The sequence below is a fragment of the Thunnus albacares genome, chromosome 19 (assembly GCF_914725855.1).
Source record: "Thunnus albacares chromosome 19, fThuAlb1.1, whole genome shotgun sequence".
In the NCBI taxonomy this organism is placed as follows: domain Eukaryota; kingdom Metazoa; phylum Chordata; class Actinopteri; order Scombriformes; family Scombridae; genus Thunnus; species Thunnus albacares.
In genome coordinates this window covers 24,922,427-24,935,170 of record NC_058124.1, presented here as the reverse complement: position 1 = coordinate 24,935,170, position 12,744 = coordinate 24,922,427, and the positions used below count along the sequence as shown (strand labels likewise).

Below are 12,744 nucleotides of genomic sequence, written 5' to 3'. Positions count from 1 at the left end.
ATATATGAATACTTTTTGCTAAAGAAACAGTGCTTAAGGAAAGCAAGGTCTATGGGTAATTTTCAGCACAATGAAACTTCATTAATTACCTTTATTGTATTTGCGGAGGCAGAATTGTCAGAGATGTTGTGATATTTTAATATCTGGGGGATAAAAGAAACCCCAAACCTATCTGGCAAGACTGGTAAATTTGGGCGAAAGGATCCTTTAAAACCTGTATCTGTCAGCATTATGATTATTTAAAAACACATTAGCAGAATGACAGTGTGTTTACATGCAATTAAATGACTGTTTACAGTCAGCTTTTTCCAGTTAGCTGATTTCTTCACTGTCATATAAACCAGGAACCTGGTTACAGTAATCAGCACAGGGGATTAAGATATATCCTGGAAAACACTGATTTTATGACCATGTACATTTACAGTATATGCATAATGGACTTTCTAATCATCTTTTTACAGTATGCATGTGCAAGACAAAAGACTGCAGACAGGGAAAGTAACACCAGAGCTAATAAACTAACACAAACTACACAGCAACACTGAACAAAGCCTATCTGTTAAATTGAGAATCATGCCTCTCCTCTCACTGCGCTCTCAGTCTCTCTCTGACACAGACACTCATACCACCGTTCATGTAAAAAGCGTCCCCCCATTAATCCAGGTAACCCGGTTGCTCCAGGTAACCTCGGTTGCCTAAGTGCACGTATTAGCAAAATTGCAGCTGTGTCGAGCACATGACAGCCTTTTGAACTGAAGCATCTCTGCCAACACAAGCGAAACATATCACTGAAACACTACAGCCACAAATTCACATCCATATCACATGTATGTCACAAGTGTTAGAGATCTGTCACATCTCTTAACTGCAGCCAGAATTTAAAAGTGTGTGTGAACAGCAGCAAAACAATATTGTGTCCTCCAGTCCTCTTCCATCTGCTGCTTCCTTTACTCCTCCTGACATCGTCCCAAAAAAAAACGCCCCGTAACACAGTCCCTGTAAATTCTACAAGACCGCCCCCCCCCCCCCCGCCAGCCCCCGTCACAGCAGGCTGAGGCTTGTAGGTGAAATCCATAGAGAGGCTAAAAGGTGTCAGACATCCTAAATCTCAGAGGGGGGAGAGCGGTGACACGCAAGGACGCAACACAGAGCTTTTCAAGGTTTTTCATAGCTGCAACGGTAGCTAACCTACCTCTCCTCTCCTGCCACCACACACACACACACACACACCTTCACTTTCACCCAAACAAAACAGCTGAATAATGTTTGAATCATATGCTTTATGTGCTGTACATGAGCCACTATAAAAATGAATCTTTCCCTCCGGTTGAACTCATATGTTCAGATAGAAGGAGGGATTTTTTCCCATCACGAGAGCGACTGTGAACTAACGCCAGCCTCTCCACCTCACTGACCTTGCTTCTTATTTGCTGCTGCAGATCAAAGCGTGGGAAGAGGAAGAGATGGACAAGCCAATGGAAATCGATGAGATACGAGTTGACCCTTCCCCTTTCCAGCTGGTGGAGAGAACATCATTACACAAGGTTGGTGAGGAAAGACGGAAATAAACAGGCGTCACAGAGGTCAACACACTTTAAAATCTACTCTCATTTACATTCTATGAAAGGAGGATTTCAAGGTAGGACATAGTGTGGGAAGGGCTCATTTTAAAATATTAACTATGTCAGGTAGAGAAAGTAGGTGTAGGAATCTTATTATATAATAACGTCATGTCTCTGCTGCACCGATAGCCCCGGGGACCATCGCTGTCCACTGAACAGGTGAAACAGACACTGAATTATTTTCATCACCCAACAGTTGGTTTAAGTTTTTGAAGTGCTGCAGTGTGCGTTAGTCTCTTGGTAATGATGTGATTTCCATATATATACATATATATATATATTAATAATATACTTCATGTTCGTCTTGCACAGGTAATTATTAAGTCTTTAAATCAAAAATGCACCCAAACATCTGCCTTTGTTTAAGTTCTGTAGACTGTCCGGGTGCATTTGAGTTCCATGTTTTTTGTCAACATAACGTTATAAACTAACATTTACAAATTTTTGGCATTTATGAATCAATTCATAATCGTAGAAGATAAGAATGATGACTCTAATGTGACTTTTTTACCCAGCCCAAACAGAAAGACAGTTTGATTTGATAGCAGGGTAGAAATTTTATTGGTTGAAAATGTAACAATACCATGATAGAGTTCTGTTCACATTCAGTGTTTCTCACTAAAACAGTGTGTGTGTGTCATTGAGGCCTGATGAATGTGTTAAATGCATTTATTTCTTCATAAAAAAAAATATAAACATATTTAGGTTCCTGCATACGTGCTAGTATCCTGTCTTTTGCTGGCACATTGTTATATTTCTGAGCACGAGATACAAACTAAATGAGACGTCCTACATAAGAACATTATTCCATTACACTACAAGTGGTCAACTTTTATTTTCCCTACAAATGTCGCTGCAATCAAAGAGCTTTCCAGGAATTCAAATGATATTGATATAAAAAAAATAATTTTCTTTTTTGATTCATTTATTCAATGTTGAATCTGTATTTCAAAAGTGGAAATTGGAGAATGTTATTTTCATATTTCACCGAAGGTTATTGCATATGTAACGGCCATGGTCACTGATCACTTTTATGAATTTGCCACAGAAATGAGTATTTATTCATGTCATGAGATGTTCACCAGCAACATCAATTAACATCAGTCCTTTCTATAACCCCTGGTGCACATCAGGTACCTCTTGAATCAGCAGGTGTTTGTGAGGAGCACTGGTCTGTAGCAGTTGCAGTTAAGTGTAGTTAGTTAGAGTTAGTTAGTGTTAGTTAGAGTTAGTTAGTGTTAGTTAGTGTTAGTTAGTGTTAGTTAGAGTTAGTTAGTGTTAGTTAGTGTTAGTTAGAGTTAGTTAGAGTTAGTTAGTGTTAGTTAGTGTTAGTTAGTGTTAGTTAGAGTTAGTTAGTGTTAGTTAGTGTTAGTTAGAGTTAGTTAGTGTTAGTTAGAGTTAGTTAGTGTTAGTTAGAGTTAGTTAGTGTTAGTTAGTGTTAGTTAGTGTTAGTTAGAGTTAGTTAGTGTTAGTTAGAGTTAGTTAGTGTTAGTTAGTGTTAGTTAGTGTTAGTTAGAGTTAGTTAGTGTTAGTTAGAGTTAGTTAGTGTTAGTTAGAGTTAGTTAGAGTTAGTTAGTGTTAGTTAGTGTTAGTTAGTGTTAGTTAGAGTTAGTTAGTGTTAGTTAGTGTTAGTTAGTGTTAGTTAGTGTTAGTTAGTGTTAGTTAGAGTTAGTTAGTGTTAGTTAGAGTTAGTTAGTGTTAGTTAGTGTTAGTTAGTGTTAGTTAGTGTTAGTTAGAGTTAGTTAGAGTTAGTTAGTGTTAGTTAGTGTTAGTTAGTGTTAGTTAGTGTTAGTTAGTGTTAGTTAGAGTTAGTTAGTGTTAGTTAGTGTTAGTTAGAGTTAGTTAGTGTTAGTTAGTGTTAGTTAGAGTTAGTTAGTGTTAGTTAGTGTTAGTTAGTGTTAGTTAGAGTTAGTTAGAGTTAGTTAGTGTTAGTTAGTGTTAGTTAGTGTTAGTTAGTGTTAGTTAGAGTTAGTTAGTGTTAGTTAGAGTTAGTTAGAGTTAGTTAGTGTTAGTTAGTGTTAGTTAGAGTTAGTTAGTGTTAGTTAGAGTTAGTTAGTGTTAGTTAGAGTTAGTTAGAGTTAGCTTGTGTTGCCTTTTTGCTCTAACTTTCTAAAAGATTTCCACAGGTTTGTGCTCCAAGTATCAAAACTTGCTGAATTCTCAGCAGCAGGTTTCCTTCCTGTGTATTAAATATAAAGTACCTGACACTTAGCTTAAGCCGGTTCTTATTCATCCAACAGCTTCATTTCCATCAACATTTATTGCAGTTATTTTAGTTACAGAAGACAATATCTCAATTTCTTCCATTTTCATTCAGATTTGTTGTTCATTACATCATAATTTGCATGAAATGACCCTGCAGTTGATTTTATTGCAGAGTCTAAATTCACCACGGACAAGTGTTGATGTTTGTTTTTATACAAGTGAAGAAGCATAAAAAATGGAACCGAACACCCCGAGCGCTCGTCAAGTCTTTTGTTTGTGTTCCCACTTTCAGCTCCTTAAGTCGTTTATTTACATAACATCTCATTCAGCCGAGGATGTAGATAACCTTGACAGAGGGGTAATGGCACATGAAAAACACTCAGGAGAGACCAGGCTTTATTCACGTCCGACTAAATGCAGACAGACACAACAAGCTGAAAACAGAATCTTATTTACAGCAGGTGAGTAGGAGGTTGTTACATAATCACCCAAGCATTCATTCTGTGAGTTGTTCCTGTTAGTTCTAAAGTAGGAAGAAAGTTTTTTTGTTCTTTTTAATTTATTACAAGTCATTGTGAGAAAAACTTAAAATCTTAAAACTGTATCCGAGAGGTAAACAAAAGAAGCATCCACATTTTCATGAATCTTTATATTTAGTTGCAGGGAGCTCTTCAGTACAAACACTGAGACACAACACTGCAACTAACAAGACGTTTCCCTCACAGGAACCTTCTCAGGGGACCAAGAACTGTTTGAGGAACTCAGGAAGTAAACGTGTGTTTCCACCGGAGGAAGCAGGAACTAAATTAAGTTCCTCGATGTGATAAATGTGAAGAAGAATTTCCTGATGGTTCAGGAACTGTAGGGACAGAGTCAACTCATGCACCACTATTAATAAAACAAAGATGTACTCTTGTATTGATATTAGCGTTAGGTACACTTTAAAAAAAAAGTGTGCAAGAGATGGATAAACAATGTGAAGGAGCTGCAGTGAATGAGGGAGAGAGAGAGAGAGAGGAAGCAGTGATGGTTGACTGAGAGAAATAAAACTTTATTTTCTGATTGTTGGTGGTTAAATCCTAAAATAGAAATAAATGATCATCAAACACAGATCTTCTACTTTGCAGCTGTGGTGTTCTGGAGTTTTATCTTTTTCCTCCGCTGCATTTCTCCTTTTTATTCATTCACTACGTCTGACTCAAACATCAGAGTAATGCAGCAGTAAATACAAAGAACAACAGGACGACTCTGCTTAGGGCTGCGACGAATGATTATTTTCATTATCGATTAATCTGCAGATTATTTTCACAGTTAATCAATTAAACATTTAGTCTGTAAAATGTCAAAAATATCTAAAAATGCCTGTTATAATTTAGTCCAAGGTGATGTCTTCAAATCCAAGAAAATATTTGTATATATGTATATGACAAAGAAAATCAGCTAAAACCAAACAAGTCAGTTGCACATTAATTTTTTCCCCACCGACTCATCGTTGCAGTTCTGCTCTGTGTTGTTGTTTCTTTGTGTGAAAGGCAGCTTCTACTGAGTCTAATATGCTTTACTGACACAGATGAGGTGGAAAAGCAAACGCACAAGAGGAGCTTTCACTTCCTACTTTAGTGCCTGAGATTAGTTTCTCTGGTTCCATAGTTCCTGGAACTTTTTTTTGGTCCAAAAGAGGCTTAAGCGCTTTGCTCAAGGACAACTCAACAATAGATGATTAAAGGAGGGGAGACTCTTCACTCTGGTTCATACTGTTTCCATCCTCACGGCACCAGCTAATAGTCAAGGATTTGTTGTTGCTTGAGGTTGAGTAAAGTGTGTTTTAAAAGGCTGCAACTACATTATGCACAAAAAGCTCATATGAACCAAATCAGCAGCTCATATCTCTAACCTGCTGCTGTCCAGCTGTGCAGTTATATTCCAATAACGTTAATTCTGATTGGCTCACATCCTCCTTAAGACAAATCTGAAGATGATCCAGGATTTGCAGGAAACTAAAGTGTGCTTCATCACCTTGTACTATTACTGTTGAGGAGTTTTTTCTCGTCTTCAGGGTGATTTTTTTCTCATGGTAATATCCGGAATATTCCGCTTATTCATGTGTATATAAAGGGCCTTTGTTATCGAGATGTGCTGATGCATACAAAGAGCTCTTTCAAAGTGTGACCTTAGCAGCACTAAGAGCAGAGAATACTTTGTGCATGGAAACACACTTCCTGAGGTTCACCTGGAGCCTCGAGTCAGTTCGCTTTCATCTTTCCCGTCTCTGTGACATCGCGTCTAGACAGAGACGCGGAGGCCTGTAAACTGTCGTCCCGGGATGAGAGGTAGAAAGTTTGACGCCTGACCTTTTTTCCTCCGCTCTGTCTCCACAGACCCACACCTTATTCTCACTGCTGGGGCTCAGTCACGCTTATGTGACCAGTATCGGCAAACTGGTGGGGGTGGTGGCGCTAAAAGAGGTAAGAGACTTCGTTTTTTGAGCTGTGTGTCTTCTCTCTCTCTGATGAAGGTCATCTGGAAAGCAACAGCTAAGCAGTAAATGAAACTAACAGTTTTAGAAGTTTTCCCTTGTCTGTCTTTGGTTTTTGCTCCTGATTTGCTTGAAGTCTCATAAATCTTTTTTGAATTATGTATGAGTGTTTTGTTAGCATAATCAATATCCTCTCTGTACGTTTCAGCCTTTCTTTGATGTACTTTATTCCTCATGTCTTTACCTATTATTGTCTCCATCTTCCCTTCATTTATTCCTTCTATCCCTCCATCAAATCACCCACCAATCTTTCTCTATTTCCTCAACTTATCCTCCTTTTTATCTCTTGCACACATTTATTTTTGCTTGTTTTTCTTCCTGTCTTTCTTCCCTTCCTCCTCCAGCTCCAGAAGGCCATCGAAGGCTCCACGCGCTCCGGCGTCCGGCTCCGCCCTCCGCTCGCCAGCTTCCGCGACATGAGCACCCGCAGCTCCACCGTCTCCAAACCTCCACCCTCTTCTCCCTCCGCTCCCTCCTCACCGACCTCGCCTCATTCATCTCCAGCAGATCCTCAAGCTCCCTCGCCCTCCCCCACTACGGACATCCACCACCACCATCACCACCACCATCATCACCACCACCACGAGACTGAAGCGGAGGTGTGGATCGAGGGCCTGACGAGGGAGGTGGCGGTGAGCAGCAGCAGCGGCAGCAGCAGCAGCGCAGAGAGCAGCAGCGACAGTAGCAGCACAGGGAGCTGCAGCTCAGCCAGTAGGAGCTGCAGCGACAACAGCAACCTCACCCTCCCTCCTTCCTCCACTCCTCCTCCGGTCCCTTCTTCTTCTACTCCTCCTCCGCCTCCTCCTCCTTCTCCTCCTACTTTCACTTCCGCCATCCCTCTCTCCTCCCTGAGGCCGCTACAGGAACTCCTCGAGGGGGACGAAGACAGCGACGATGAGCCAATGGTTTAGGTTTTAGACGAGTGATGGTTATGATTTTTTTTTTTTTTTTTATAATGGAAAACTTTTTTTAATGGTGTGAGTTTCTTCTTCTGTTCTCGATTTATTGCTCTGGTCCCCATCTACCCTTCTTCCTCTCATCATCTAAGGTAGAGCAAAGATTTCAAAGCCAACGACGTGTTCGCTTGAAGCTACAAGTCACACCAGACTGAAGATGGTTAATCCCACTTTTACTGGTTCTGTCTCCTCATTTCACACACCTTTGCCTAATTAGTAGGGCTGTAGTCTACACACGTCGACTGAAATCGTACGTAATCTTCAACTAATCGATTAGTCGCGGGTGGGTTGGGGGGGTGTAACGGGACAGTGAACTCACATTTCTCTGTTTAGCGTCTTCAGGTTAGGCTAACCTATTGTTGCTAACTTTGGAGCTAACCTCCTTCACTTTTCCAGCACTTGGGGAAACAACAAACGTGACTTTTTAGCATTTATTAACTGTTACACTGTAGTCTGTCCTGTACATTTATTATTACCGCTTTCCTGTGCTCCGCTCGCATCCACCGTCACTTTCCTGCCACTCTTTCCTACTCGCTACGCAAACATACTACGGACGAGAGCATATCGACCAGTCGACCAGCAGACTACAACCCTACTAACTGGTAGAGATGTCCTGAGCTGATATCTTAAAGGATTGGTATTAGCTAAAATAAAATAAAATTGCCCAGACATGCGAGTGAAAATTAGAGTGTGATTGTTTAAGCAAGTGACTGAATTTTGACGTCTTGGTTGGCAAAACACACGGATTTGCTAAACTCTAATTGTAACGTTCTTTCTCATCGGCGAAGAGCAGCATCGTACAAAATGTTCAGCTAGCAGCTTAGTCGGCACTGACCGTCGCTTTCGCTGGTTGACAACATCGCCGTTGTTAACTGTGTGAGTAGCTTGACGGGAGGCCAAAATGATACTTGGCTGTTTGTGTCGGTGTCTGTACTCGGCCGAAGATCTGATTTTTGAAGGAAGATACCTCACTCTGTAACACGGCTGTTCAATCGCAAGTCGGACTAAACGTTTCTGTAGCTCCAACCACTTCAACAGAATCACGTCTCTCTAGCCGATCACGTTTCTATTTCAGTCAAATTTAACACAAGCGTTCTTCATCCTTCATATCGTTATCAATAATCAAAGACGATTGAGTTAATAGTTTTGGACCAAGACCTTCAGTATTTGGGTGAAGTCGCTTGTGACAAACGTTTGCCAAAGTCCGAAGTGCCAGATATATATATCAGGTCATACGTTTTGCTGCTATGTGAATATAAGTATCGGCAGATAACCGGTATTAAAGGACTCAGATCAGCCATCCCTACTCATCGGTGTGAAGATGACACTCTGACCTTTGCTCTGCCCCCCCCCCCCCACCCACCCATCCATCTTTCTTAACAAAGATCTGTATGTATATGTTTTTTGATACGTGCCCTGCCTCACTCTCTCCTCATTCTCTCGCTCTCTCTCTCTCTCTCTCTCTCTCTCTCTCTCTTTCACACATACAGTCTGTAGGGTTCAGTTGTGGGTTGAGCCCTAGATCGAGATTACTGCCTGCCGATATCCACCGTTTATAAACTTGATACGTTTTATACCAAAGAATTGACTGTTTTCTCTAGAAACACCAAAAAGTTACCACTGCAAAAAGAATAAAGTTTTGCTAGTTGTTCTCTTATAACAGATGACCCTCCTGTTGAGTTGTAGGTTATATAATACATCTTTTAAATCATGATGAATTCACTTAAAAAAAACAAAACATTATTAAGTATTAAATGTGCAAGGATGTACTGTTAATTCTTGCAGTCCTAGTACAGGTCTGGGATCTGATTCCCAGTATGAATCAATACTTTTTTCATCAGAATACACTGTGTTTATGAGTAAACCAGTCATGCAGTAATACAAATTAGTAAGTGAACCCAGTGAACCTCTGCACTGTAGCTCTGTGTTACCTGATTATTAAGGTTTTTTTTTTGTCAGATGAGCACAGGAGCTATTGATTTTTTTTTTTTAAACTGGCAACAGACCATCTGGATAACAGTAGACTAATGGAGCTGCTCGGTCCACTGTGGAAGATTGGCCGAAGCCCCCAAAACGACCTCCAAATTGTGCGCTGACCTTGTGGACGCAGCCTCAGAGCTCATCTCATCACTGTTAAGTTGATAGATGGCGCAGCTAAAGGCGACTGACGACAGCCGAACCCCCCCCCATCCCCCCACCCCACCCCACGCTGCAGAGATGCTCGAGATTTTTCTTTTTTCTTTTTTTTTTTTTTCCATAACTATGACGCCTCCTCATCCTAGCAAAAAAAAATTGGGGGTTTTTATGACAAAAAATGTTGCAGAGAAGTCACACATCATCCTCCAAAGACAACGACAACATGATGGATGATTCACATGAGTAAATGACAGCTGACCTTTTTTTTTTTTCACATAACACCTATATGTTAAACGAAGATGAAAACGTATGTTGACAGAGAGATATTTGTTGAACGGATGCATTAATCAACTTAATGAATGACCTCAGTAGCACGACCGATGTTTTGCATAAACCTGTCATGATGATTATTAGAAGGCATGAAGCTGCTCATGTGAACCCCCCCCCCCCCCCGTCAGACTATATTTGAACACACACAAAACATGGCTTTTATTTTATACTTATATGATTTTTACACCCCTGCTGGGATCAGTGAGAGCTGTGACACCACAGCTAGAGCTGAAACAATGAGCTAAAACAGGCTAAACTAACTTTTAAACCCAAAGATATTACAAAACGTCTGCATCATGTGTCGTCTGCTTTCTCTCCATTAACATCTATAAAACTGAATTTTGTGTGACTACCTTAATAATTCTGTTAATCCAGGTTGTTGAGCCTTCCTTTTCTTTTCCTCTTTTTTTTTCATTTTTATCACTTCATCATCTCCTCTTACACTGTTCTTATCTCTCTCTCATCTCCTGAACTCAGTTTCTCAGGTGCTGCCTTGAAAGTCTTTAAATCCGCAGATGTTACAAAAAAAGCTTTTCTTTATGTCTTTATGTGTGTGAAGTTCAATGTGTGTGTGTCTATTTTTTCTTAAGAGGGGTCTGTACAGATGGCTGTGGCTAATGTATTTATTTATTCATCTTTTAGTAGATTAAATGTTAATCTCAAAATTTATAAAACTGTGAACAACGTAGCTAAATAAAGTATTACTAAGTGAAATGCTTTAATCGTTCGACCTCATCTTTTTTTTTTTTTAAATTTGGCATCTAGGCGAGATTCGTTGTAAAAAAAAAGGCAGACGAGTCCAGACAGGCAGACGGAACAGAAGTAGAGCATTTAATTAGAAAGTTTCTCCTTTACTCAGCCAACTGGACCAAGAACTGAACTCAGCTAAGGTAGCGCAGAAATATTGATCTTTTGCTTCAGAAATTACATGAGATCATGGGAAAAAAACATGTTTGAAAAATGTTTTCCTTTCCATTTTCCTGTAGATATTTGATATTGTACTTTAATTTGAAGGTTTGACTGGTCCTGGTGCTTCCTCCGCAGGCTGCACTTCACTCAGCTGCCCGTCAGACCAGCTGCTTCCCTCCAGCCGTGCTGCTGCTAACGCTCCGCTAGCCTCCCAGCTAACGTTAACCCCCGGCTCTCCGTGTGGATCCAACCGGAGCACCGAGCCCCGGTTTGTTATTCAAGTTAAAATGGGAAGAAGCAGCTGATCTGACGGGCAGCTTGAGTGAAGCGGAGCCTGCGGAGGAAACACCGGGACCGTCAGGGTAAAGTAGTCCGCGAAAGAGCTGCAATGTTCGTCTGCACAGATAGGAAACACCTCGGCTGACAGGATGTACCACTCTGTTTGGAAAAAAAATCCTCTTCTTTTTGGTTTATAACGGCAGTTGGCAACCGGTGTATTAGGTGCATTACCGCCACCTTCTGCTCCGGAGTGTGGACCAGAGATTAAATCCTACACATTAATCCTGTCTGTCTAATAAACTCAAAGAAAACTCTACTGCTCCACCAACTTGGCAGGTTCATTAAAGTTTTAACGCTGAGCTCCTGAACTCCAGTCTTCCTAAGTTCTTCCTTCGTGTATTGTCTGTCTTGATCATACTTTGTACAATCTATGATTGCATGTGTAATAGTCTCCTCAGCCAGCTGGAAAAAAATATGTGCATATATCGGCAATCGGCCACAATGAGTTGGAAATATCAGCATATCGGATATCAGCAAAAAATCCAATATTGTGCATCCCTAAAAAAAACCCAAACATTTTCTCAAAATTCATTTCCTCATGTCATCAGATAACTCAGGACAGTCGTATGTCTGCAGAGTTGATCGAGTTGATGACAACATAACAATACATCCATTAAATTAAGGTTTAATCACCGTGGACAGACGGCAGATGTGTGATGTGACTCACATAGACCGACTGTGCTGATAAAAAATATTAATTAATCATTTAAGTTCAACAACACATCAAAAACACATTTGATTGCTTGTCATATAAAACTTTATTTTGACAGCGTTTCAAGACTGCTGTTTGTTACCTTTAATTGCTTTTTGTCTTATTTTGTAAGAGTCGCTGTCACTTTTTTTTCTCAACATCTCATTTTGAGATGAAAGTAGTTTTGGGCGTTTAGTTACAGCAGACCACCGCACGAGGGATTTGAAAAGATGACTATCTCATTTGGAACAGAACTTTTCTATTAACTGATTTGCCTGAACTCATCAGAAGTAATTTAAAGTTATTGAACTCCTTTGTGATTAAACAGCATGACTGACACCTCAGATCTGTGAGCGCTCGCTGCACATTTTGTTTGGTGTCATTTTTTTTTTTTAAACTCTGGATGTGATCTATGGTCAGCTCATGCACTTTGACGTTTAAACCATTTACAGGATGAGATCTCAGAGAAACAAGAGGACGAACGGAAGGACAGATGATTATCGCAGCGATCAGGGGCATCGTGGGTCTTGATCGCCGGGGTGAAAGAGTGAACCGTCCTCTCCGGCAGCCGTGTAAAAACACAGTAAAGTGTCGTTCAGTTTTTTTATGTTTCTACAGGATGCTGTTCTGTCTGACTTCCTCTTGCACAAGTGCACCGTCATGACAGACACTGTTATGCTTGCATGATTTCAGCTCACAACAACAAAGCAACAAGCTTTTTGACTTCATGTTAATGAGTGAAGTGGAGCACACATCCATGTGAAGTCACTAAAGCATGTTGCTTTCAAGGACTTCTTCTTTTATTCGGTAATTTATTCAACTGTTTTCTGATGGTTTTTGAAGTAGCAGTTACCTAAAACATACCTCTTATCACTGACTTTGTGAAAAATGAGAACAAACAGCACAAAAAAAAGCCTCAAAAGGATAATAGCACTTAAAAAGTACAAGGGCACTTCCATGCCTCCAGTCAATGATGGAGCCTTAACATGGCACATTTTAATGAATGAGGCTGTTAAAATG

General features: G+C 40.3%; 1 protein-coding gene across 2 annotated transcripts in view; it reads left to right on the top strand.

Annotated features, from left to right (window-relative positions):
- Positions 1–10,499, top strand: part of LOC122969908 (chloride channel protein 1-like) — a 43,981-nt gene extending 33,482 nt beyond the window's left edge. For both annotated transcript variants that reach the window (XM_044335942.1, XM_044335941.1), the window contains 3 exons: positions 1,440–1,544; positions 6,206–6,292; positions 6,708–10,499. In XM_044335942.1, the coding sequence (XP_044191877.1) occupies positions 1,440–1,544; positions 6,206–6,292; positions 6,708–7,274 (759 nt within the window). In that variant the 3' untranslated portion in view covers positions 7,275–10,499. The remainder of the gene's footprint in view (positions 1–1,439; positions 1,545–6,205; positions 6,293–6,707) is intronic.
- The last annotated feature ends 2,245 nt before the right edge of the window (positions 10,500–12,744 follow it).